The following is a 27,501-nucleotide window of genomic DNA, read 5'->3' as shown; positions in this document are numbered from 1 at the left end:
CTGGCTTCTTCTTTCACTTAGCATAATGTTTTTGAGGTTCATCCATGTTGTAGCCCTATCTGGTTTTGGTTTATAGCCTATATCATCCTCTTAAGAGAAGTTGGGTATTCTGCCCTACCCCCAACCTTTTTTTTTTTTTTAATTCTTGGTATCAATCTGAATAAGATGGGAATTATCCGCTACTTGTAATGGCGATAAAACTTGATTGTAAAATCCTCTAGGTTTTGTGTGTTAGGTAGAGGGAGTTTTTTCCCCCCATTATTTCCAGCTCATTAACATTTATGGGTCTAGTCAAGTTTTCTGATTCTTCTTGGTACAATTTTTGCATTTTATATTTCCCCATAAATGAATTCATTTCATCTTGATTTTCAAATTTATCAGCCTATAGTTCATATAGTTTTTTTAAATTGCCTTCACCCATTTTGCCTGCTCCATGCCCTGCCCTTCCTCTGGCACCCATCAATCTGTTCTTTCTATCTATGAGTTTGGTTTTTTTTAGATTCCACATGTAAGTGAGATCATACAGTATTTGTCTTTCTCTGTCTGACTTACCTCACTTAGCATAATGCCCTTAAGGTCCATCCATGTTGTTGTAAATGGCAGGATTTCCTTTTTATGGCTGAGTAGTATTCCATTGTATATATACCACATCTTCTTCTTTTTTTTAATTAATTTATTTGGTTGCTCTGGGTCTTAGTTGCAGCAGGCAGGATCCTTAGTTGTGGCTTGCGGGCTCCTTAGTTGTGGCACATGGGCTCCTTAGTTGTGGCATGCAAACTCTTAGTTGTGGCATACATGTGGGATCTAGTTCTCTGACCAGGGATCTAACCCGGGCCCACTGCATTGGGAGTGCAGTCTTAACCACTGCACCACCAGGGAAGTCCCCTATACCACGTTTTCTTTATCCATTCATCTGTCAGTGGACATTTAGATTGTTTCCATATCTTGGCTACCGTAAATAATGCTGCTGTGAACATGAGAGGTGCCTATATCTTTTCAAGATAGTGATTTTGTTTCCTTCAGATAAAAACCCAGAACTGGAATTGCTGGATCATACGGTAGTCATACTTTTAATTTTGGGGGGAACCTCTGTACTGTTTTCCATAGTAGCTGCAGCAATTTACATTCCCACCAACTACGGTTCCGTTTTCTCTACATCCTCACCGACACTTGTTATCTCTTGTCTTTCTGACGTATAGTTATTCTTAACCTTCCCATATATATTTTTTAAACTCTCCTCATTTCCTCCTTGCTCATTCTCTTCAGGAGTTTATCTTATTAATGTTCCCAAGGAGCCCGAGTTTGGTTTTATTCTTGCCATTTTTGTTCCTTTACCCTCTGTTTTGTTGATTTCTTTAATCTGTGTTACTTCCTTACTTTCTTGTGTCATTGGGTTTTCTCTATTGTGCACTTCCTAGGACTTCCCTGGCAGTCCAGTGTTAAGACTCTGTGCTCTCAATGCAGGGGGTACTGGTTCGATCCCTGGTTGGGGAACTAAGATCTCGCATGCCGCACGAACTGGCCAAAAAAAAAAAATTCTATTGTGCACTTCCTGATCTGGTGCCAGGTCACCTCTCCTGCTGAGCGCAGCCTCCCTCTGTGGACTGCCTGGCTGGGTGCCTATTGTCTGGTCAGTAGCTCCTGGCCAGGCTGATGGACTCTCAGTCCTGGATTGTGAATCTAGTAGGGTCTGCACAGGTGAGGCCAGGTTTTACAGGGCCAGCTGGTGGGGAAGGGCTGGGGGTTTGAAGACATAGGCAATGGATGTTGCATCCCATAGTTGAAGAGGAGGTGGGGGCAATCTGAGAAGGCTTCCTAGAGGAGTAACCTTGCCTTGGTTGGGAGATTGAGTGGGTGTGGGTCTTGAATGGAGAACTTTCAGCACCTTGGAGAAGGCTCGTGGGCCCTCCATATAGGCCCCCAATAAAGATGCGCACAAACTTTCTATATAGAATAAAACATATCCTCTATAGAGGAAGCACACAAACACACACGTGATAATATGCATGAGCCCACAGGACACATGAGGACACACAGGACAGCATGCCTAAGTCACTAGAATGTGGAGAAAAACATGAAGACACACGCTGGGGAACAAACATGAGCACTTGCAGGATGTAACCAGCGTGGGCCTCAGTGAATGGAAATTACCAAAATTCCTGTGTCAGACTGAGGGATTAGTGGTCTAAGAGCACCTGGCACTAGATGGACAGGACACCTTCAGGTCAGGCAAGATCCAGGAGTGCTGTATCAGAGGTGGGTGAACAGAGAAAAGACCAGATGCCCTAACCTTGTTTCTCTCTGGGAGGGTGGCTGGAATTTCACCATCATGTTTCAGGAAGCAAAGGTGCTCACCGCCTTGGTCGAGGTGGGCGAGGCTGAAGGTGCTGAGGGTGTCTGCATGTCTTAGAGAAAGGGGGAGCCCACTGGCACAGGAAGGAGAACTGGGGGGGACAGCACTAGAAGGAGTATTCCTTGTGAGGAGACACAGGACTGTCTGGATCTGTGAGAAGCCCTGGATCCCTGTTCACCAGCTTGTCCTAGGGGAGTCCAGGCTGGTCCTTCCCCTCTGTTCCTGTAGCTGCAACACTACTTCCATGCTTCCGTTTCCCCTTGGATGTACCTGGGTTCCTCTTAGTGATCTGAGGGCTTTGAGCTTCCATTGGAGGCTCTCAGAGACCTCAGCTCCACCCAGCAGGCTCCACACAGCCCTGGCCTCCACTGATGAGCCAAAACCTCTCCTGGGACACAGGTGGCCAGATCGAGTCCCCTGGTGGGACATTGCGTATTCACCTAGGATGTGACAAGAGTGTGTGTCCGAAGAGGGTTGACTTCTGTTGATCAGGATGCAAAGTCACACAAGACGTAGAGCCTGAGGAATTGTTCCAGATTAAATGAAACTGAAGAGACATTTGATGAGACAAATTATAACTAAATGCACCATGTGACCCTGGGTTGCATCCTATACAGCATATGAGTGGGACAATGGAAAAATCTGATGGCCTGCAAATTGGATAATAGTATTGTAACAGTGCTAACTTTCCTTCTTTGGTAACTCTGCTGTAGTTATGTAAGGAAATTTCCTTTTTTTCAGGAAACACACACTAACTGTTTAGGGGTAAAGGAGCATCATGTCTGTAAGTTACTCTCTCAGAAAAAAGTATGTGTGTATGTGTGTATATATATATGAATGGGACGGGAGGAGCAGGAGAGCAGGAGGAGGAAGAGGAGGAGATGATGGAGGAGATGGAGATGATGATGACGGAGATGGAGATGATAGAGATGGAGATGATGATGATGGAGATGGAGATAGTGGAGATGATGGGGATAATGGAGATGTGGTGAGATGTTAACCTTAGAGAAATTTGAATGAAGAGTATGTGGGACTTTTTCTCTTTTTAATTGGGGTATAGTTGTTTTACAATGTTGTGTTAGTTTCTACTGTACAGTGAAGAGAAGGAGAGTTCCCTGTGCTATACAGCAGGTTCTCATTAGTTATCTATTTTATACATATTAGTGTATATATGTCAATCCCAATTTCCCAGTTCATCCCACCCACCCCTCCCCGCTGGGACTTTTTTTATTTTATCATCACAACTTTTCTGTGTCTGAAATTATTTCAAAATAAAAAGTAAAAACAATTAAACAAAAACAGGTAAAGTTGCACAGAGCCTATATGTCCAACCCAGAGCTTTGGGAGCTGATGCCTGGGTACTGGACAGTGGAGAGGGCTTAAGGAATATGAAGACTTTTTAAGGGGAGAACATGAGAGATCTTGTTTGTCTGAAAATGTCATTATTGCACCCTTATTCTAACGTGGTAATTTAGCTGGGTATGGAATTTTCAGTTCTGAGATATTTATCCTGTGGGCTCTGAGGATTCGCTTCTATTGTCAGGCGTCTGTTGTACAGATTAAAAATTGTGCTCTCCAACTGCTCATCTCCTGTAGAAAAGCTGTCTTTTTCCTCTGGTGGATTTGGGGTTTTGTTCTTTATCCTTAATGGCTTGGAACTTCATTTCAGTAAGTTTCAGTGTGGAATTTTTAAGGAATTCACTTCGTTTGGCTCACAGTGGGCTCTTTCAATCTGGGGGCTCATGAATTTCTTCAGTTTTGGGAATGTTCCAGCCTTCCTTCCTTCCTTTCTTTCAAATAATCCTTTCTATTTCAGTTTCTTAATTCTTTTTACTACTTTTAGACAGATGTTGTTCTGTAGGGATCTATATTCCATGTGGTTTAAAGAAGAAGAAGAGAATTTCTTCTTTATGCTGCTTTGAGAGAGAAGTTCTCTCTTTACTCTGCTTTGAGAGAGATACTCCTTAGCTATCTTCCATCCCGGAAGATAAAATTCTTATTTTTCCTCTACTTGTTTTTTTTTTTTTTTTTTTTTTTGCAGTACACAGGCCTCTCACTGTTGTGGCCTCTCCCATTGTGGAGCACAGGCTCCGGACGCACAGGCTCAGCGGCCATGGCTCACGGGCCTAGCCGCTCCGCGGCATGTGGAATCTTCCCGGACCGGGGCACGAACCCGTGTCCCCTGCATCGGCAGGCGGACTCTCAACCACTGCGCCACCAGGGAAGCCCGGTAGCTCATTTCTTTTTAGCACTGAATAATATTCCATGCCACAGTTTATTTACCCATTCACCTACTGAAGAGCGTCTTGGTTGTTTCCAAGTTTTGAAAATTATGAATGAAGCTGCTATTGACATCTCTGTGCAGGTTTTTGTGTAGATATAAGTTTTCAACTACTCTGGGTAGATACCAGGGAGTGCAATTGCTGGATCATTTGGTAAGAGTGTGTTTAGCTTTGTAAGAACTAAAGTGGCTGGACCACTTTGCATTCCCACCAGCAGTGAACAAGAGTTCTGTTGCTCCAGATCCTCGCCAGTATCTGATGTTGTCATTGTTCCAGATTTTGGGGCATTCTAATAGGTGTGTAGTGGTATCTCATTGTTTTTTGTTTTTTGTTTTTCTTCCAGTTTTATTGAGAAATAATTGACATACAGTACTGTATAAGTTTAAGGTGTACAGCATGATTTGACTTCCATACATCATGAAATGATTATCACAGTAAGTTTAGCGAACATCCATCATCACATATAGATAAAAAATTAAGGAAAGGGCCTCCCTGGTGGCGCAGTGGTTGAGAGTCTGCCTGCCAATACAGGGGACACGGGTTCGTGCCCCGGTCCGGGAAGATCCCACATGCCGCAGAGCGGCTATGCCCGTGAGCCATGGCCGCTGAGCCTGCGCTTCCGGAGCCTGTGCTCCACAATGGGAGAGGCCACAGCAGTGAGAGGCCCGCGTACCACAAAAAAAAAAAAAAAAAAAAAAAAAAAAAAATTAAGGAAAGAGAAACTTTTTTTTCTTATAATAAGAATGCTTAGGATTTACTCAACAACTTTCATGTATAACATACAGCAGTGTTAATTATATTTATCATGTTGTATATTACATCCCTAGTACTTATTTATCATAACTGAAAGTCCATTGTTTTAATTTGCATTTATTTCTTTGATGACATATGTGTTCTCATATGCGTATTTGCCATCTGTATATCTTATTTAGTGAGGTGTCTGGTAAGATTTTTGGATCATTCTCTAATTGGGTTGTTTGTTTTCTTATTGTTGTTTATGAGTTTTTTGTGTATTTTAGATAACAGTCCTTTATCAGGTATGTCTAATGCATTTTTTTTTCTTTTTTGGCCTCACCTCGCAGCTTGTGGGATCTTAGTTCCCTGACTAGGGATCGAACCTGCACCCTTGGCAGTGAAAGCGCAGAGTCCTAACCACTGGACCACCAGGGAATTCCCACATCTTCTCTTGATAGTGTCTCTCACAGAGCAGAAATTTTTAGTTTCAGTGAAGTCTAGCTTATCAATCCTTTCTTGCATGGATCATGCCTTTGGTGCTATGTCAAAAAGTCATCACCAAACCCAAGGTTGTTTAGATTTTCTCTTATGTTATCTTCTAGGAGTTTTATAATAAACTCTTGTATTTTACATTTAGGTCTGTGATCCATTTTGGGTTAATCTGTGAACTGTGCAAGGTCTGTGTTTGGATTCATTTTTTACCTGTGGATGTTTAGTTTTTCCAGCACCATTTGTTGAAAAGGCTCTCTTTGCTCCATTGTATTGCCTTTGCTCCTTTGTCAAAGATCAGTTAACTATATTTATGTAGGTATGTATCCGGGCTGTCTCTTCTGTTCCACTGATCTATTATTTTGTCTCTTCTTTCACCAACACTATCCTGTCTTGATTATTGTACATGCATAGAAAATCATGAAGTCGGGTAGTGTCAGTCCTCCAACTTCTTTTTTTAATTAATTTTTATTGGAGTATAGTTGATTTACAATGTTGTGTTAGTTTCTACTGTACAGCAAAGTGAATCAGTTATACATATACATATATCCACTTTTTTTAGATTCCATTCCTATATAGATCATTACAGAGTATTGAGTAGAGTTCCCTGTGCTATACAGTAGGTTCTTATTGGTTATCTATTTTATATATAGTAGTGTGTATATGGCAATCCCAGTCTCCCAACTTATCTCTCCCCCACTTCCCCCTTGGTAACCATAAGTTTGTTTTCTACATCTGTGACTCTATTTCTAGTCCTCCAATTTTGTTCTCCTTCAATATTGTGCTGACTAGTCTGGGTCTTTTGCCTCTCCATTTAACTTGAGACTCAGTGTGTTAATATACACAAAATAAGTTGCTGGGGTTTTGATTGGAATTGCATTGGATCTATAGACCATATTGGGAAGAACTGACATCTTGACAATATTGAGTCTTTCTATCCCATGAACATGGAATATTTTTCCGTTTATTTGGTTCTTTGATTTCTTTCATCAGATTCTGAAGTTTTCCTCATATAGAACTTGTCCATGTTTTGTTAGATTTATACCAAAGTATTTAATTTTGGGGGGTTCTAATGTAAATAGCATTATGTTTTTTGTTTGTTTTATTTTGTTGGGGGGTGAAGTAGAAAAGAATAGCTTTATTGCTTTGCCAGGCAAAGGGGGCTAATGCCCTCAAAACTGTGTGTCCCCACAGTTTTCATTTCAAATTCCACTTTTGAATTGCTGGTACATAGGAAAATGATTGACTTTTGAATATTAACCTGGTATCCTGCAATGTTGCTATAATGGCTTATCAGTTCCAGGAGGGTTTTTTTGTTGTTGTTGATTATTTTAAATTTTCTACATAGATGATCATATCATCTATGAACAAAGACAGCTTAATTTCTTTCTCCTTAATCTGTATCCCTTCTATTTCCTTTCCTTGTCTTATTGCATTAGCTGAAACTTCCAGTATGATGTTGAAAGGCAGAGGGGATGTGCTTGCCTTGTTCCTTCCTCATCTTAGTGGGAAAGCTTTGAGTTTCTCACCAGTAAGTATGATGCTAGCTGTAGTTTTTGTTTGTGTGTTTGTTTTGTTTTGTTAGATATGTTTTTTTTGTTGTTTAATAAATTTATTTATTTATTTTTGGCTGTGTTGGGTCTTCATTGCTGCACACGGGCTTTCTCTAGTTGTGGTGAGCAGGGGCTACTCTTCATTGCGGTGCGCGGGCTTCTCATTGAGGTGGCTTCTCTTGTTGCAGAGCACGGGCTCTAGGTGGGTGGGCTTCAGTAGTTGTGGCACGCGGGCTCAGTAGTTGTGGCTTGCAGGCTCTAGAGCACAGGCTCAGTAGTTGTGGCGCACGGGCTTAGTTGCTCCGTGGCATGTGGGATCTTCCCGGACCAGGACTCAAACCCATGTCCCCTGCACTGGCAGGCGGATTCTTAACCACTGCGCCAGCAGGGAAGCCCCTCTATTTTTATTTCTTTAAAAATTTTTTTACTTATATTGGAGTATATTTGATTTACAGTGTTGTGTTAGTTTCAGGGGTACAACAAAGTGATTCAGTTATACATATATTCAATACATATATCTATTTTCAAATTCTTTTTGTACTATTTTATAGGTTTAGGTATTCTGGACATTTCATATAAAAGCAGTCATAAAATGTGTGACCTTTTGTCTGTCTGCTTTCACTTAGCATAATGTTCCTGAGGTTCATCCACGTTGTAGCATGTATCAGTATTTCCTTTTATGGTTGAATAATATTCTGTTTTGGGATATATCACATTTTGTTTATCCATTCACCTATCGATGGACATTTGTGTTGTTTTGATCTTTTGGCTATTGTGAACAGTGCTGCTATGAACGATCATATACAAGTATTTGTTTGGGTCCCTGTTTTCAAGCCTTTGGGTATATACCTAGGAGTAGAATTGCTAGGTCAGATGATAAATCTGTTTAACACTTTCTGACGAACTACCAAACGATGTTCCACGGTAATTAACCATTTTACATTCCAACCAACAACATACAAGAATTGTTCTAATTTTTCCACAACCTCACCAACAGTGATTATTTTATATTTTGCTATATTTATGGTTATGGGTGTGAAGTGGTATCTTGTGGTTTTGATTTAGATTTCCTTAAGACACCTTTTCCTGTGCTTATTGGCTGTATATCTGCTTTGGAGGACTGTCAATTGAAGTCCTTTGCCCATCTTTAAAATTTTTTGTTGTTGTTGAGTTTTAAGTGTTTATATATTCTGAGTGCTAGACTCTTTTCAGATATATGGTTTGCAAATAGTGTCTCCCATTCTGCTGTATGTATTTTTGCATATCCCTTTTAAGTTGTATTTATTTATTTATTTATTTAAAATTTACTTCATTTATTTATTTTTGGCTGTGTTGGGTCTTCATTGCCGCACGGGCTTTCTCTACTTGCGGCAAGCGGGGGCTACTCTTCATTGTGATGCGCGGGCTTCTCATTGCTTTGGCTTCTCTTGTTGTGGAGCACAGGCTCTAGGCGCACGGGCTTCAGTAGTTGTGGCACGTGGGCTCAGTAGTTGTGGCTCGCGGGCTCTAGAGCGCAGGCTCAGTAGTTGTGGTGCACGGGCTTAGTTGCTGCGCGGCATGTGGGATCTTCCCAGACCAGGGATTGAACCCGTGTCCCCTGCATTGGCAGGCGGATTCCCAACTACTGCGCCACAAGGGAAGTCCCTTAAGTTGTATTTATTAACAATAAAATGAGTATCTGTCACTATACCTCACAACCTCAAAAGTTAGAACAGTGACAGTTATTTATATCTACCTGAGTGCTTTCCCCTCCCCAAATCAAAGGTAACTTTGATAAGTTCTGAATTTTGTGTTTATGTTTTCTATTTATTAAAGAAATAATTATTCTAGATAGATGTGTATGCCTAAACAATATATCATCTTGTTTGAGTTGCTTTTGAACTTCATAGAACGGTCAACAATTTGACATGATGGTGAGTGATTTTCCAAAATGATTGTACCAATTTACACCGCCCCCTCCCCAGTAATATATGTGAGGTTATTGATTCCCATCTTCTCCAATACTTGCTTTGGCCAATTTATTATTTTTTAAAAATTATTATTATTGGGCTTCCCTGGTGGCGCAGTGGTTGAGAGTCCGCCTGCCGATGCAGGGGACACGGGTTCGTGCCCCGGTCCGGGAGGATCCCACATGCTGCGGAGCGGCTGGGCCCGTGAGCCATGGCCGCTGAGCCTGCGCGTCCGGAGCCTGTGCTCCGCAACGGGAGAGGCCACAGCAGTGAGAGGCCCGCATACCAAAAAAAAAAAAAAAAAAAAAAAAATTATTATTTTTTGGCCACCCCATGTGGCATGCGGGGTTCCTCGACCAGCGATCAAACCCATGCCCCCTGCAGTGGAAGCGTGGAGTCCTAACCAGTGGACCTCCAGGGAATTCCCTGGCCAGTTTATTTTTGCCAGTTGAATGGGCTGAAAATGGTGTCTCACCATCTTACTTTGCATTTTCCTGATTATCACTGAGATTTGAGTATGTCTTTATACGTTTATTGGCCATAAGTATCTTCTCTTCTGTTAAGTGTCCATTGTGGTTTTTGCTCCTATTTTATTTTTAGGTCGGTTGTCCTTCTACTGAGTTGTAGGTGTACTAGGAAGATCTAGATGTATTTTTAGGGATAAAGAGCAAAGGGTGGTGGTGGTGGGAGGGGCGTGTTCCAGTACAGAGGCGTTTTCCCTGCAAATCTCACCGACAGAGGATGCTGTCACTCTGTATTTTTGCCGGGGATAGCCAGGGAGAATTGACATTTCATTGTAGGTTTAATTTGCGCTTCGCTCAGATTGAGTGAGGCTGAGCATCTTTTTATCTGCTTCCAAGCCATTTGCATCTCTCTCATGTGGACCACCTGCTCATCTTTTCATCCCTCGCTCCTCCTCCTAGGATCTACTTCTCCCTCACTTCACATTTCTGTCTGAGAAGCCCTTCACACCTCGGTATTCTTTTCCTCTTCTTTTCCTGTTTCTCTCTCTTCTCTCCTCTCCCTTTCTTCCCTCCAGGTCTCACCATCTTCTGACATCACATCCTCCAAACTCCTAGTCTGCTCTCTCCCCTCTCATCTCCGGTGTCTCTCCAATGCCACCTTTTCTTCCACCTCCCCCACTGTCCCTTCTCTTTTCCTGTTTGTTTCCTACTTCCCATGACATCTCAGCTCTTCTAATTGTTCCCTCCTCTCTCATCTTTCCAGTCCCTCTTTCCAGTGATTCTAACACCTGCCTGTTTTTAAAAACATTTTTATTTTATTGAAGTAGTTGATTTACAATGTCGTGTTAATTTCTGTTGTACAGCAAAGTGATTCAGTTATACATACATATACATTCTTTTTCATATTCTTTTCCATTATGGTTTATCACAGGATACTGAATATAGTTCCCTGTGCTACACAGGACCTTGTTGTTTACCCATTCTATATATAATAGTTTGCATCTGCCAATCCCAAACTCCTAATTTATCCCTCCCCCCACCTTTGGTAACGATAGGTTTTTCTATGTCTGTGGTCTCTTACTGTTTTGTAGCTAAGTTCATTTCTATCCTTGTTTTTAGATTCTACATGTAAGTGATATTGTATGATATTTGTCTTTTTCTTAGTTACTTCACTTCGTATGATGACCTCTAGGTCCATCCACGTGGCTGCAAATGGCATTATTCCTTCTTTTTGATGGCTGAGTAATATTCCATTGTGTATATGTACCACATCTTTATCCACTCATCTGTTGATGGACATTTAGGTTGTTTCCACGTCTTGGCTATTGTGAATAGTGCTATGAACATAGGGGTGCATGTATCTTTTTGAATTATAGTTTTGTCCAGATATATGCCCAGGAGTGGGATTGCTGGATCATATGTAACACCTTCCTCTCCCTCCATTCTTGTTTCTCAGTGGAGGCACAGCAGGGACCTTTCTCTTCTCTGCCATCTCTCCCCACTCCCATCCTCTCCTCTTTGTTGAGAAGCACAGAAGGTGAGATCCGTCCCCCCACCCTTTCTCTCCTTTCTCTGACTCCTGTCTCTGGTGTTCCCCTGAAGGCAGCACATTCTGGCCCTGCATGGGACCTTGTGGCAGTGATTTCTGGGGTGTATGTGAGGGGCAGGCACCCTCCTGCAGATCTCCTGAGGAGACAGTGAAGTCACCCGGCTGAACCCTTGGGAAGCCTGCAGGAAGTTGCCCTCCCACAAAGTCCTATTTCACTGTCTCCAGGGAGGTCCTGGGGACCTTGAGGACGGGGATCTGCCAGGCTTGAGCAGGGGCTGCAGGAACAGGTGTGAGTCTCCCCTTCGCCCTTCTGTTTGGACCTGTGTGACTTTGGGCAAAAGACTCCACCTGTCTGAGCCCAGCACCTGCTCATCTGTACGCAAGGGCTGTGAGTAGCTGACGAAGGGCTGCCCTGGGGTGGAAGGAGGTAGCTTGGCTGAGGCTCTGGCTGGGAGTCGGGGACTCACCCAAGGGGGTCCGCATGCGCTGCTGTCTGGGTCCCCTGGGGGTGGGCATGTGTCTTGGGGTGGCAGTGAGTGACCCATTGGTGAGGTATGTAATTCCTGGTTGCCTTGGGGCCTCTGGGGATGGATGAGGAGCTGTGACAGGGACACAAGCTCTCAGGCAGAGAAGTTGGCTCCGGTCAAGTTTTATTGGACCCCCTTTCAGCCTGGGGCTCTTCACACTTGCCAGGCTGCCTGCACCCCTCTCTCCCCCGGCCGCAGCTCTGTCCATTTGCCTGGGGGAAGGAGGGAGGGTGGGCAGAAGGAAGGGGCTGGAGACAGATCATCAGCCCCTGGGGTGGGGCCCTCCCTGTCTCCACAGAATCGGCCCAAGGGTCCCCAGTCTAGCCGCCCCACGAATCCGAGCTGCCGGGCACTGGGGCAGCCCCTTGTGGTCAGTCCTCGGCCGGCTACGTGGCTGGTGTGTGCCCGTTGGCCATCCGCCTGGCTGCCCGGCTCCGAGGGCCATCAGTGGGGGCTGCTCCGGGCCGGTGAGCCGCCCTGTTCTTCAGCTGCGGGTACTCCTGGGCTGCTTCCCCATCACTGGAGTCTGACTCTTCCACGTCGCTGCGAACATCCTTCTCCATCTGGGGAACAGGGAGGAGGGAGGAGGCGCGGCGCGGGGCTGGGCTGGGCTGGGGGCTCCAGGGAGGCACAAGCTAGCCAACCCTTGCCCGGCCCTACCTGGTCTTTCTTTTTCTTTCTTTTTTTAAAACTATTTTATATGTATTTACTTATTTAATATTTATTTATTTTATTTATAAAAAGTTTTGGGCCATGTGCACGGCATGTGGGATCTTAGTTCCCCGACCAGGGATCGAACCCACACCTCCTGCATTGACAAGGTGGAGCCTTACCCACTGGACCGCCTACCTGGCCTTTCTTTATGAAGCTGTAGATCATGCGAAGGATGAGGCAAGACCAGAACACGTGCAGCAGCTGTAGCATCATCAGAAGCACGTTGAAGAAGTAGTAGCCGAAGAAGGGGCCCGAGTTGGCAATGGACTCGTAGTATGTGGTATAGAGGATCCTACGGTGGGTGAGCAGGAGGGAGAGAGGCAGGGGTTCACTGGCTGCTGTTGCCCCCAGTCCTAGGAATCTCTAACTTGCATGACCTTCCCTGCTCCAGAACCTTCTATAGCTCCCCATTACCCACCCCCAAAGAATGATACCTGTGCCCTTCAGCTGGGCATTTAAGTACCCACCCCCCCTCACCTGGTTATATTAAATTCAAAGAATGAACAAGCTGGACAACTGGCCGGTTGTGACTGTAAACCCCAAGGGGGTGCTTAGTGTCCCAGGAGCTCTCCTGGGTGGTCCTTTCACACCTTCTCAGATCCCTCCCCCTTCCCTCCCACTACTACCTTCACTCAGATCAGCTGTAGGGTCATCAGTGACCTGCCTTGATCAGACAGCAGGCGCCCAGCTGGCCCTCCCTCCTCCTGATGTTCTTTCCTCACGTGCCTTCGGGGACCCACATTCCCATGTCCCCACTTCATGGCTTCTCCCTCTCCATCTCCTCTGCAGGCTCCCCCGACCTGCAAACATCAGGGGGCCCCAGGACTGGGCCTCTCTGTCCACACCTGGTCTTCGGTGACCCTGTCCAGTCTCGTGACTGCAAACACTGGACATGGACGTCTCTCCCAGAACCCCAGGCTGGTGTTGACTGCTTCCTCCACACTTTTCGGTGGTGGTGCCTGAGGGGCGTGTTGCAGGCCCCTCAAACCCAGCACAGCCAGAGCTAAGCTCCTGATCCTCAAGCAGTAACTCTGAGCCCATTCCCATCTCATGACCCTTGAGTCATCCCCCTGAGTCCACCCACTTCTCTCGACTGCATTGGTCGAGCCCCAACATTGCCCACCCGGACCAGTGCTGTCGCCTCCGCCCTGGTCCCCCAGCTCTTGCTCCAACCTCTTACCAGCTATTCCCCCGGGAGCCACCAGAGGGAGCCTGTGAGTACTTGAGTCAGGTCCCACCCATCCTCTGCTCAGAACCCTGCAGGGCTGCCTGGCCACCTGGCTTGGGATAAAAGCCCAACTTCTCCCCAAGGCCTGTAAGACCTTGCATACTCTCTCCCGTCAGCTCTGTGCTCTCCCCTCCTCCCTCTCTCCCTCTTGCTCACTCTGGTCCTGCCACACGGGCCTTCTCTCTGTTCCTCCGACATGCTGGGCACGGTCCTGCCTCAGGGCCTTTGCACATGCTCTTACCCCGTGATCAGTAGTTTTCTCCCTCACCTCCCTCCAATCTCTATATGAACGCTGTCAGTGAGGCCTTCTCCGACCACCCTATTTCCAGCTTCCGACATGCTGGGCACGGTCCTGCCTCAGGGCCTTTGCACATGCTCTTACCCCGTGATCAGTAGTTTTCTCCCTCACCTCCCTCCAATCTCTATATGAACGCTGTCAGTGAGGCCTTCTCCGACCACCCTATTTCCAGCTATCCACACAGTTCCTGTGACCTTCCCAACTTTTTTTCTCTTTAGCACGATCACTGCCTCACATATTCTATAGTCTACTTGTTTGCCTTATTATATTTCCCCATCTGCCAGTGTCAGCTCCAGGTGAGCAGGGACCTTCACGTTGTTCCCTCTGCTTGTTGCAACAGGCTCATCAAATTGCCAGGCAAAGACTTTAGCGAGTGGGGCCCAACGACGCTGTCTCCCAACCCATGTTCCAGGCACACGGCAGGGGATGATGACTAAGTCCAGTTTTCCAGTTTCTCCTACCTCTGGGCCTTTGCATATGCTGTGCCCTGTGCCGGGAACACCCTTCCTTGCTCCTCCTGGAAACCTCCCAGCCAACACCCCAGCTATCTGGATTGGGAAACCGAGGAACGGAGGGTGAGGCGGGCTTGGATCTCCGCCGCCCCGCCGCCCCCCACCTCCCCAAGCCCCGGCGGGAGGGCTGACTCACTGGGTGGGGAAGAGCACGAGGCGAGTGTAGAAGAAGACCAGCGAGAAGATGATGAAGAGAGCGTCGCACACGCGCCGCCAGTGCGTGTAGTTGAACAACTTACAGGCCTGGAGGGGACAGCAGAGAGAAATGCACCTGGGGGTGGGGCGGCGGCGGAAGCACGCGGGAAGGGCGGGGCCTCCCCCCAGGGAAAAGGTGCCTCGGCCTGGGCCTGGTGAATTGGGGCGGGTCTTATCTCTAGGAATTGCCTAGAAAGGTAGAAAGGGCGTGGTCTGCAGATGACGGGGGTGGGGCCTCACCTCCCAGGAAGACTGACAGGGGGTGGGCCTCAACACCAGGGGTACCTGGGAGGGCGGGGGGCTGGGAGGGGTCGGGCTGCGCCAGGCGCACCTCCAGCAGGTAGTCGGAGGAGTCGTGCAATAGCAGCACCAGAGAGCCGATGCGCAGCAGATTCGTGCTGTAGGAGAAGACGATCAGGGCGATGGTCACAAAGTGATGTGCCACCTGCTCCTTGAAATCCTGCGGGAGACGGAGGGTCATAGCCAGGATGAGGCTGGGGGGCCGGAGGGGCCCCACCCCGCAGGGCTGGGAGCAGGCCCTCCCAGGGGGTTGCTTGGCATGTGGACCCTATGTCTCCTGCCTGAGACACCAAGGGTCTCGGGGTGTGGGGTGAGGCCACCCCTCTCCTCCTGGAACTGGGTCATGACCGCCCCAGGCCAGACTCTTGGCCTGGCCTCACCTTGCGCTTGGTGTCGAAGGGCAGCGTGATCAGCAGAGAGACGTAGAAACTCAGCTCCAGGAGATACCAGTGGTACAGGGCCGGCTTCAGGGGCTGTGGCAGGGAGTGCAAGGTTAGCTGTGGGGAGTGGAGATTCCCACGGGACATGGGGCGTGGGGTAGGGCCCTCCCCATTTGCTCAAACCCATGACACATGAATCCCAATGAGTGAGGAAGGCATGAGCTCCCCATCCTTAGAGGTAATCAAGGGCAGTGGTTTTGTGGCAGCTCCTGCTCCCAGTGTGTCCTGACTCCTGGCCCCTCTCCATTCCACACAGGAGCCAAAAAATAGAGTGGGACTCAGGGGGGGGAATGATGGTGTGATGTCCAGCTTTGACGCTCTTGCCTGTGGCCACGGGAGCTCTGACTGCCCTGATCCTCCCACTAGCCTCCAGACACCACCCCTCCCACTCACCTGCTGTGGGTAACCGTCCCAGCACATTACCGGCGTCCACAGCCACGATTCCTGCAGGGACACGGGAGTCTGAAGTTGTCCAGAGGTTAGAACCCAACCCCCCAACCCCAGGCCTGGGGCCTCCTCAGGCCTCCCTGGCCCTTGACGTGCTGCTGTCACTCAGGCCGGCTGTTTCCTGCCTGGTTGCAACTCTGCTCTCACTGTAGACCAGGGGCTGATTCAGAATCCCCAGCCCTGACACACAGTAGGTCCTCTCAATAGGCACCCATCGAGTGAACATTGACCACCATCTGGCCTCACTCCCTCCACCCTCCCTCTCTGTGCCTTAGCACATGTTTGCCCCTCTGCCCGAACCCCACACACCCCTCCCCAATCCAATCCAGGCCCAGTGCATACTAGGTGCTTGAGGGATAGGGCAGGTGAGCTGTCAGGTACACTCACGTGGTAAAGAACCGAGATTCCACCGATGAAGGAGCACAGATAGAAGGCGAACCTCCAGCTGCAGGCGGGGAGGGAGCCCCTGAGGCAGCTGCCAAAGGACCAGACCCCCTGCCGCACCCCCAGACTCCCCCTTCCCGGCCCCATCCTGGGCTTACCTGGCCTCACAGAACTTCTTGGTCAGGCAGGGCCGGTCCTGGTTCCGGCGTCTCCGGAACCAGTGTTGGGTCTGTCGCAGTGTGAGCCCACACTGGGTCGCCAGGAGGCTCATCTGGGGCTGGGGAGGGAGTGATGGGGGCCAGGGTCACAGAGGTGGCCTCCTGCCCCTGTCCCAGGACGGGCGGGACCCAGCTCTGCCCCCCCCTCCCCTAGAGCCCCAGACCTCGCCTGTGGGGTGCTCTGCCTTTGGAGATGGGGGAGTAGGGGGTTTCACAGGGTGGGGGTCCCCCCAAAGAGAGGCCTTATAAAAACCCAGCCCTGCTCACAGACAGGCTGATGGGAACTGGGATTCAAGGGGCTGGGGGTGGGGACAGCCTCCCACAGAGGTTTTCTTGCACCCCCTCTAGAACCTCCCCCAGGGGACCCAGGCAGGCCAATGGGGAGGGAGGAGGGGGTCAGGGATCTCACCTCTGTGGGTCTCTGCCCTTCCATAAGGAAGTGTTTCTCCAGCGTGGCATTGGGCTTCACCGGCCTTCTGGTCTGTTTCCGCACACCCAGCCACCGGCTCAGGGGCAGGCCAATGAATCTGGGTGTAGGGGAGACACAGCTTGTCAGTCCAGGTGGGGAAACGGGGGCTCAATGGGCCGCATTTTAGGACCCTGGAGGCGGTAGCCTGGCTGTTGCATTGCGCCCAACCTAAGAGAGGAAGCTGGATTGGTCTTCAGGATGGGGGATGAACGACAACTTTGGTGGTACCCAGGCACCTTCACTCCATCCCAAACCAGGGATGAGAGTCCCCGCGATGCCTGTCTCATGATGGCCTGGGTCCTGATCGCCCCGCTACCAGGCTGGGGGCCCCCCGCATGGGCAGAAGCAGGTCTGCTCCTTCTCAGGCCTCCCTCCACCCAGCATCCCCCCCTCCCTTGTGCACACTTGGAGGAGCCGGGACCCTGGTGAGTCAATTACCACATTGCCCACAGGGGGGCCCCCAAGACCAGGGGTCTGGACCAAATTGCATGTCCACCCTCCTAATATCACCTTTCATTGGGGGAAACTGAGGCTCAGAGCAGCCCAGCAAGGAAATTATTCCAGACTCAATCGTGTTGGGGGGCAGGCGGGGGTGGGGATGGGACATGACTGCCATTTACTGAACGCTTAGGATCTGCCAAGCATGTGTCCAAGTCCACCTCGTGTGCTGGCTCACTTAACGCTATTATTGTCCCCATTGTCCTGATGGGCAAACTGAGGCTCAGAGAGGCCAGAAACACGCTCAAGGTGACACAGCAAGTGAATGGCAAACCCAGGATTCATTTTCCCTTAACAGGGAAAACCTCTGCCTCTGTTTGACCCCAGAAAAGCTACTTCCAACCCCATTGCCCTTTAGAAAGGCAAGGGATGCCTTTGGGAGGAGTTAACACTGCCACCTCAGCTGGAGCCACTGGCTAAATAGGTGGGAAAATAGACCCAGCCTTCAAGGCCTGACTGAATTGGGCCTCCCAGAATCCCTCAGGCAAAGCCTCGATCCTCACTGAACTACCGGCTGGGTGACCTCAGGCAGGTCATTTGACCTCTCTGTGCCTCCATTTCCGCTTCTGTAAAATGGGGATAATAACAGTACAACCTCACTGGCTGAGTTAAGACACACAAACTGCTTAGAGCAATGGGTGGCACAGAGGAAGAACCCAAAGAGTTTCTAGTAAATACAGTGTCAGTGGACATGCCCTGGGTTCCCCATGTCCAGCCTGTGTCCTGGGAGCCCAGACCCTAGGAAGCTCCTCGTGAATGGGAGAGACAAAGCAAAGTGTAGAATGCTCGCATGTCCCTGTGGTCAAAGAGTGGGACAGAGGGAAGGACCCGAAGTGAGGGCCAGAGGGGGTTAAGGGCTTTGTGGGGAGAGGGGCAGGGCAGGCTTCCCTGGAACCCAGCCTTGAAGGAACTGCAGGGGAGTGAGTGCAAAGGCCAGGGGGTCGCAAAGAAGGTGGGGGACCTGAAACAACATGTGAGATGTGGAGGAAGGGGAGGGGGAGGGGCCCTCAGGCATGGAGGGGGAAGCCGGGGGAAGGGGGGGCAGGCCCGGTGGGGGTAGGCCATGGGGGCAAGGCAGGTCTGGGAACTGTAACCGCAGCATTAGTCATGTAGAAAAGGGTGGGACCACCTAGGTCAGAGGGAAGGGACCCAAGAGATGGACAGCCAGAGAAGGAGAAGGAACTCCAGTTTGGGGCAGCGTTTGGGTCACATGAGAAATGACTAAAAATCCATGGGGTCTGGCAACCAGGAGGGCACTGGGAACCTGGGCAGGCGGCATATACTCGGGGGCCGGCTGCCAGGCTCCAGGAGGCTGGGGGTGAGTGGAGGGGGCCCCCAAAGGGGGGGCTGGAGTGCCTATGCCCCTTCCTTTGGCTAGAAAGGGGAGCAGGAGAAAAAGGCGGTAAGGGAGAGGGCAGGAGGTGGGGATGGGGGAGAGGCGCCCATACAGGACAGAGGGAGGAGGGAGTGGGCAGGAGTTTCTTCGCTTACTCACTGGCCTCTGCAGACCCATCCTAGGTCAGCAAAGCAGGCACATCCCCTCCAGGGCCCCCACTTGTTTTCTGAAGATGCTGGCACACCCAGACCTGAGCTGCAGCCAGCATTCCAGGCATCAGAGACCATCGGAGCGGGGGTGGTGGCAGCTGGGGGCAGGATGGAGCCCAAAAAAGCACTCTGACTCAAAGCCAGGCTCCGTCCCGGGACACATGAGGATGAAATCACACAGATGGGAGAGCACAGGGCGGGTGCTGCGCACACACGAGCGATGACGGGCTCAACCTGCCAGGGCACAGCGGACACTCACCTCTCAAAGGCGAAGCGCACGGCCACCAGGGCCAGAGCCAGGGGCAGGGCCATCAGCATGTCCTGGGGGTGGGCGTAGACCAGGCCATCGCGGTCCTCCAGTACAGCCCACGAGTTGTTGGGTGGTAGCCAGAACCTCTCCTGCCATAGCCACTCATTCAGGCTGGACCACATACTGTGGACACACGGTCCAGTTAATGGAGAACTCGGCACACAGGACGGGTAGAGTGGGAGGGCCCAGCACCTCGCCCTCACACCCCCCAGTGCCTAGCAACCTGAAGTTTATTAGAGCCAGTGTTAAGGACAGACTTGGGCTGGGTGTCCTCAGGCAAATGACCTGACCTCTCTGAATCTCAAGTTCATCTGTAAAATAGGGACAGTAATACCCACCTCTCAGCCCAGCCTGATACGGCACACAAAGTGCTTAGCCCAGTGCTTATTGACCCTTAAATACAGCTCATGACAGTAGTTATTATTCTGTACTCTACAGACATGAGAACAGCGGCCAGAATCAAGGGAGTGGCTGATCGGGGTCACGAACTTGAGTTCTCAAAATGTCTGGGAAGGTCTTCTGCCACTGTGGGAAGGTGCCTCTGATACAGCCCAAAGATGAAGGATTTAAGGAAATCCACGATTCTCTCCCTGGCCAACCATCCACACATGGACTCCCCTTGAGGTGTGAATGTCGGCTATCTCGCTCGCCATCCCAAGAGCCCGGCTGCAGCTTGGCAAGAGAGCCTACTGCGTGATCGAGCTTGCTGCCAGATAATGAAGCAGTGGTCGAGGTGGGCCAACTTTCCACCAAGAGCTTCTGGGGAGCTGCAGTGGGGCCCAGCTGTCCTGATGAGCCCAAATAGCTTCTCCTGTTCCCAAGATTTAAGACTAAGTGCCCTAACCCCACACTGGTCCCCACTTGCAAAGTTTGTTCATTCATTTGTCTGTCCATCCATCCATCCATCCACCCACCCACCCATCGTCCATCTACTCATCTGTTCATCAATCCACCTATTCATCTGTTCATCCATTCAGCCATATCGTCTGCTTGCCCACCTGTACACCTACCCAGCCAGCCAGCCAACCAGCCAGCCATCTATCCATCCACCCACCTACCTGTCCATCTTCCCATCCATCCATCTGCCTATCCATACATCCATCTACCCACCTGTCTGTCTACCTGTCTGTCTATCCATCCATCCACCCACCCACTGTCCATCTACTCATCCATCCATCCATCCATCCATCCATCCATCCATCCACCTATTCATCTGTTCATCCATCCAGCCATCTGCCTGCCTACCTGTACATCTATGCGTACAGCCATCTGTCCATCCATCTGTTCATCCACCCACCCATCCACTCATCCATCCATCCATCCACAAGATATTCTCTGAGTGGCTTGTACATGCCAGCCTGGGGCTGGATGTTGGGGACACAAGCAGGGAACAAAGCAGACACATTCCTGTCACCATGAAGCTCACAGCCCAGCAGGGGGAGGCAACCAATACACAAGTAAACAGATTCATAAATAAATAACACAGTGTGATGGGTCTGGTAGAAAATTTATCAAGGAAGGTCTGAGCTAGGTCTCAGCTCATACACCATCTGAGCTGAGACCTAGAGATGAGGAGGGCCTGGGTTTGTGCAGAAGAAGGTAGTGGTGCTGCGAACGGGGCTGGGAGGGGCCTTCCAGAGAAATGAGCAGCAGGTACAAAGGCCCTGAGGCAGGACTGAGTAAAACTGAGTGTCGGAGAACCAGTAAGGATTCCTGTGTGTCTGGAGCAGAGTGAGCAAGGGGAGAGCGGGAGGAGGGGAGGGCAGGGAGGGGACGGGGCAGGTCATGCAGGGCCTGTGGAATTTGGATGATTTCCTCCAACATTTTATGATGAAAAATTTCAAACCTACAGAAAAGGTGAATTTACAGTGAACATCTATATACCCACCACCAGACTCTCCCATTCACGTTTTGGTCTATTGCTTCATCACACATCTGCCCATGTATCCATCCATCCCTCTATCCACCCACCAGTGCATTTCTCGGTGCATTTCAAAATAAGCAGCTCGGGTGGGGGGAGGGATAAATTAGGAGCTTGGGATTAAAATATACACACTATTATATATAAAATAGATAATCAACAAGGACCTACTGTATAGCACAGGGAACTATACTCAGTATCTTGTAATAACCTATAATGGAAAAGAATCTAAAAAGTAAATGCATATATGTGTATATGTATATATATAACTGAATCACTTTGCTGTACACCTGAAACTAACACAACATTGTACATCAACTATATTTCAAGAAAAAATTTTTAAGAAGCAGCAGACATCAAGTCACATCACCCCTAAATATTTTCAGCGTGCAGATCATTAACTAGAGTTCGATATTGACTTACGTGTTTCTTTTTTCTTTCAAGGTAAAATTTACTAGAGCAAAATGCATTCATGTTAACTGTACAGTTGCTGAGTTTTGACAAATACACGCACCTGTGTAAACCAACCTCCGGCCACAAACACTCCCATCCCTCCACAAGGTTCTCTCTTGGGCCCTTTCCCAGCCAGCCTCCATCTCTACTGTCCAAAGGTAACGTCTGCTCCAGTTTTTTTTCCATCAGGGATTACTTTTGTCTGTTCTAGTACTTCATATAAATGGAATCACAAACCCCGTCTTTGTGTCTAGCTTCTTTCACTTGTGTAATATTTTCGAGATTCATCCCTATTGTTCCAAGATCAGTAGCTTCCTTCTTTCTTTTTTTTTTAAAAAAAATATTTATTTATTTATTTGGCTGCGCCAGGTCTTAGTTGCAGCATGTGGGCTTCTCTCTAGTTGTGGCGTGTGGGCTCTAGAGCGCACACGCTGGGGCTCAGTAGTTGTGGCGTGCGGGCTTAGTTGCCCTGCAGCATGTGGGATCTTAGTTCCCCGACCAGGGATTGAACCCGCGACCCCTGCATTGGAAGGTGGATTCTTAACCACTGGACCACCAGGGAAGTCCCGAGCTTCTTTTTTTCTTATTCCCGAATCTTTGACACCAAATGAATATACCACGATTGGTTATCATTTGCTTGTTGATGGGTATTTGGGATGCATTCAGCGTTGGGGAATTATGAGCAAAGCTGTTCAGAGCATTCACATCCGAGTCTTGTGTGAACAGAAGTTTTCCTGTCTCCTGGGTCCATCCAGAGGAGTGGAATTGCTGGGTCATTCTGCATGTTTTCCTTCATAAGCAACTGCCAAACTGTGTTCTGGGGTGGCTGTACCATTTTACACTCCATTTCGTGCAGTCTGGGAGTTCTATGGCCCGTGTTTTTATTTTAGGTAAGATGGCAAGCGGGGGAGGGGGGGTGTTGGTTGCCATACAGGAAGTGGCCTTGGAGGCCAGAAGGGGGGCCAACCCAGATAATCCAGGATCGTTCCCCCCATCTCAAGGTCAGCCGATTAGCAACCTTAATTCCATCTGCAATCTCACCTTCCCTTTGCCACGTTAGGTAGCGTATCCCCAGGTTCCAGGATTAGGATGTGGACATCATTAAGGGGGCATTATTATAGAGAAAATTCACCGAGTTGTGCATCTATGTTGTGGGCCCTTTCTCTGTGCAGATTCAAATGTTTGCCTTGGGGCTTCCCTGGTGGCGCAGTTGTTGAGAATCTGCCCGCTAATGCAGGGGACACGGGTTCGAGCCCTGGTCTGGGACGATCCCACATGCCGCGGAGCAACTAGGCCCGTGAACCACAACTACTGAGCCTGCGCATCTGGAGCCTGTGCTCCGCAACAAGAGAGGCCGCGATAGTGAGAGGCCCGCGCACCGCGATGAAGAGTGGCCCCCGCTTGCCACAACTAGAGAAAGCCCTCGCACAGAAATGAAGACCCAACACAGCAAAAATAAATAAATTAATTAATAAACTCCTACCCCTCAAAAAAAAAAAAAGTTTGCCTTGAAAAAGTCTATGATTCTGCTAAAATATGACACAAATGAACTCATCTATGAAACAGACTCACAGACATAGAGAACAGGCTTGTGGTTGCCAAGGGGAGGCAGGGTAGGGGAGGGATGGAGTGGGAGTTTGGGGTTAGCAGATACAAACTATTACATATAGAATGGATAAACAACAAGGTGCTACTGTATAGCACAGGGAACTATATTCAATGTCCAGTGATAAACCATAATGGAAGAGAATATGAAAAAGAATGTGTGTGTATATATATATAACTGAATCACTTTGCTGTACAGCAGAAATTGACACAACATTGTAAAGCAACTATACTTCAATAAAATACCTTTAAAAAAAAAGTCAATGATTCTGATTTCAATTCCAACAGGTGGGGTTTTTTTCCCCACACCACCTCTGACACCAGCTGTGTATCCTACAATTCAACTCAACTCTGACACCATCTACCTGGAGATACACCGGTTGAGGGCTCAGTCCCACAAGGCTGTACCCATCCCACTTCAGACGCCAAGCACAAGTCCAGATTGTCACCTGTGCTTCTGACCAACTGGACATAGATGGAGGTCCCCACGAGGCCTCCTTGGTTCAATTAATTTTCTACAGCAGCTCACAGGACACAAACAGTTTACTTCCTAGATGACCGATTTATTATAAAAGGATATATAACTCAGGAATAGCCAGATGGAAAGAATCATAGGGCAAGGTATCAGGGAAGGGGGAGGAGCTTCCACGCCCTCCCCAGATGCACCAGTCCCCGCACACCTCGTGTTCATCAACCTGGAAGCTTTCCGAACCCCCATCCTTAAGGGTTTTTGTGGCGGCTTCATTACATAGTCGTAGTAATTAAATCCATGGCCACTGGAGGTCCAGGGGTGGGAATGAAAGTTCCAACCCTTTCATCAAGAGGTTGGTTCCCCTGGCAACCAGTCCCAGCCTGAGGTGACCTGAGTGGGGGGGGCTTTCCAAAAGTCACCTCATTAACATAACAAAAGGCACCTTTATTCCTCTTATCATTTAGGAAATTCTCAGGGTTTTAAAAGCTCCGTGCCAGGAACCGAGGAAGGCCAAATATCTACTTCTCATTATAGATCACAATATCACAAGTCAAATACAGAAAAAGAAAAATTCTCACCCAGAGGAACTGGGTGAACCAGGATGGTGAATGGATTTGGGGGCAGGAGGTGGGTTTGGTGTTAGACAAGACAAGTTGGGGGAAGGTGAACTGTCAGTCATCGTGTGCCTAATGTTTAAATCCACGGAGATGTGTCATGAAAAAATATTGCCTGCTGTATCAGTAAGCAAAGGATGTTGCAGCCAACAAGCCACCACATTACAGCTGCTGTCCCCCCTCCCCCCATGGTGAGTTCTGAGGGAACTCAGGATGGAAACAGCATGCCTGCCATCTAGCTACACCCACCCCCGACAGTGCACCCCGAGGAGACTCAGGAAGAGAAAGCACAGATTGCTGGCCCAGATAGCTGAGGTGCATATCAAAGAAATGAATTCAGTAAGCCCAGATTCTTGCATCTTCCCAAACAGAGAAAAGCCCAGAATTCCTTAACTTGAGCTATCTGGTTTTCTTTTAATTAACAGTAATCTTTTGATGTTCTGACTACCTGGTCTTTGTTGCAAAAACCCCTGTATTTATCCGGGCTCCTCCCTTACCTCTCTGGAGCAGTTCCTTAGAGCTACCTGAGAGGCTGTTTCCTGGGCTTGAAGTCCTCAGAATGTCTGCAGAACAAAACATAATTCTCAACTTTTCGTTTGTGCATTTTTTTTTCCATCGACAGTGGATTTGGGGGCAGGAGATGGGTTTGGTGACAAGAAGCTCCTCCAGGGTTGGGGCAGGGGATGGATGGAATCCCCCAGGGAAGGGGTGTAGATGAGGGACCAGCCCACAGACCATGCCTTATGGTGTCCAGGTTCAGGCATCATTGAAGTGATTAGTAGTAGCCGCCACCACTGGACACTCCAGCGTGGGGGGGACACCAAAAGGCAGCAGGCTGACAAGTGGGCAAAAGTGTCAAACAAACAAACAAAAAAACGAACAAAGAGTGTCGCTCACTATCCAGTTATAAAAAGGGTTAAACTGCAACCTGCAGGCAGTGCACCTTGAGGGGGATTCAGGATGGGAAAAAAAAATACGATGAGGCGTTTTGTGCTTTGGATCAAAGGGTCCCTGGATAGTTCAGACGCACAGCAGGAAGAATTTCAATGACCTCAGATTCGTGTATCTTCCCATACACAGACAAGCACGAACATCATTAACTTGAGATATCTGTTCTTTGTGATTGGCAGTCATCCTTTCCCAAGATGTATGCTTGATTGCATGCATTTCCTAGCCAAAAAAATTCATATATATTCTGGCTACTCCCCTACCTCTTTGGAGCTGTTTACTCAGAGCTACTGAGTGGCCTTCTTCAGGGCTATAGTCCTCAGTAAAGACCCAACAATACGTAAACTCACACCTCTCCTGTTGTGCATTTTTCTTTAAGACAGGTGTGTGGGGACTTCCCTGGTGGTCCAGTGGTAAAGAATCCGCCTTCCAATGCAGGGGATGCGGGTTTGATCCCTGGTCAGGGAACTAAGATTCCCACATGCCACGGGGCAACTAAGCCTGTGTGCCACAACTACTGAGCTTGGGCGCCTCAATGAGAGAGCCCGCGTGCCACAAACTACAAAGCCCATGCGCTCTGGAGCCCACACGCCACAACTAGAGAGAAACCCGTGCGCCACAAGAGCCCTTGGGCCGCAATGAAAAGATCCCACGTGCCTCAACGAAGATCCCGTGTGCCGCAACTAAGACCTGACACAGCCAAAAAAAAAAATAAAGAAAAAAAAAAGATTATATCATCTGTAAATAGATAGTTTAAAAAAATGTTTAGGGCTTCGCCGGTGGCGCAGTGGTTGAGAGTCTGCCTGCCAATGCAGGGGACGTGGGTTCGTGCCCCAGTCTGGGAAGATCCCACATGCCACGGAGCGGCTGGGCCAGTGAGCCATGGCCGCTGAGCCCGCGCGTCCGGAGCCTGTGCTCCGCGGCGGGAGAGGCCACAATGGTGAGATGCCCGTGTACCGCAAAAAAAAAAAAAAAATGTTAAAAAGAAAAAAAGACAGGCGTGTAACAGTGGCTAGTTTAGACCCACAAGGCTCAGGAGGCCCAGACAGAATAGACAGGTGGACAGGTGGATGGGGGAACTTCTGCCCAGGTTGTTGATCTCTCTAAAAAGAGATAAATTAGGAGTTTGGGATTAACATATGCACACTACTATGTATAACATGATAAACAACAAGGACCTACTGTATAGCACAGGGAACTATACTCAGTATCTTGTAATAACCTATAATGGAAAAGAATCTGAAAAAAAAAATACACACACACACACACACACACACACACAACTGAATCACTGTGCTGTACGCCTGAAACTAACACAACATTGTAAATTAACTATATTTCAATTTTTTTTTAATGGTTTAAAAAAAAAAAGAAACCAACTTCACTAACAGGCAAATTTCGCTTGATCCCATGCACCCACTGGGGCATAACTGCACACACCCAGCCCGGAATTCCTGGCCTCACTCTCCACAGCCTCCTAGCAGGAGCCACACCCACCACAGGGCATCTATAGACTTCTCCTGAGGGGCCCTCCCACCCATCTGAAGACCCCCAGCCAGCTAGAGATTTAAGTGGGCAGTGCAGATGCCCAGTGCAGATATAAGTGGGCTGGGCATCCTGGGAAGGCCCCCAGCCAGCTAGAGCTGGAGCCAGAACCCAGGGGTCCAAGACCCCAGCCACATGTTCTTCCCCCCACCCAAGATCGGGTCCACCACAGCCATGGTGCTAGCATGTCATGATGAGCTTTGGGGACAAGTGAGAACACACAAGAGCGATGGCATCTCGTAACCCCAGGCCTCTGCCCATGTCCCCAGCCTCAAAGCCCACGATTCACTGTTTGACACGCTCTGATACAATCACACACACTGTATGATTTCACACACCTCAGCCTTTACAAATGCTGTCCTCTGCCTAGAATGCCCATCTAATATTTATTGTCCCATGCTGGGTGCTGAGGACATAAAATGGTGGGGAAAGCTGGCAAGGTCTCAGCCCTCGTGTCTGTCTGGCAAACTCTTATGCATCCTTC

The 27,501-nt window shown here is 48.7% G+C and overlaps 1 protein-coding gene across 1 annotated transcript; it reads right to left on the bottom strand.

Annotated features, from left to right (window-relative positions):
• Window positions 1-12,017: 12,017 nt before the first annotated feature.
• Window positions 12,018-19,581, bottom strand: CERS4 (ceramide synthase 4; the record flags this gene model as incomplete). The annotated part of the gene is made up of 10 exons (XM_079701835.1): window positions 12,018-12,464; window positions 12,751-12,907; window positions 14,790-14,896; window positions 15,180-15,308; window positions 15,529-15,621; window positions 15,982-16,032; window positions 16,423-16,480; window positions 16,578-16,696; window positions 17,047-17,164; window positions 19,409-19,581. The coding sequence occupies 10 exons, from the start codon at window positions 19,579-19,581 to the stop codon at window positions 12,288-12,290; spliced, it is 1,182 nt and encodes a 393-aa protein (XP_079557961.1). The 3' UTR covers window positions 12,018-12,287.
• Window positions 19,582-27,501: the final 7,920 nt, after the last annotated feature.

This window comes from Hyperoodon ampullatus (genome assembly GCF_949752795.1).
Source record: "Hyperoodon ampullatus genome assembly, chromosome: 4".
NCBI lineage: Eukaryota > Metazoa > Chordata > Mammalia > Artiodactyla > Ziphiidae > Hyperoodon > Hyperoodon ampullatus.
This window is presented reverse-complemented; position numbering and strand designations above follow the sequence as displayed.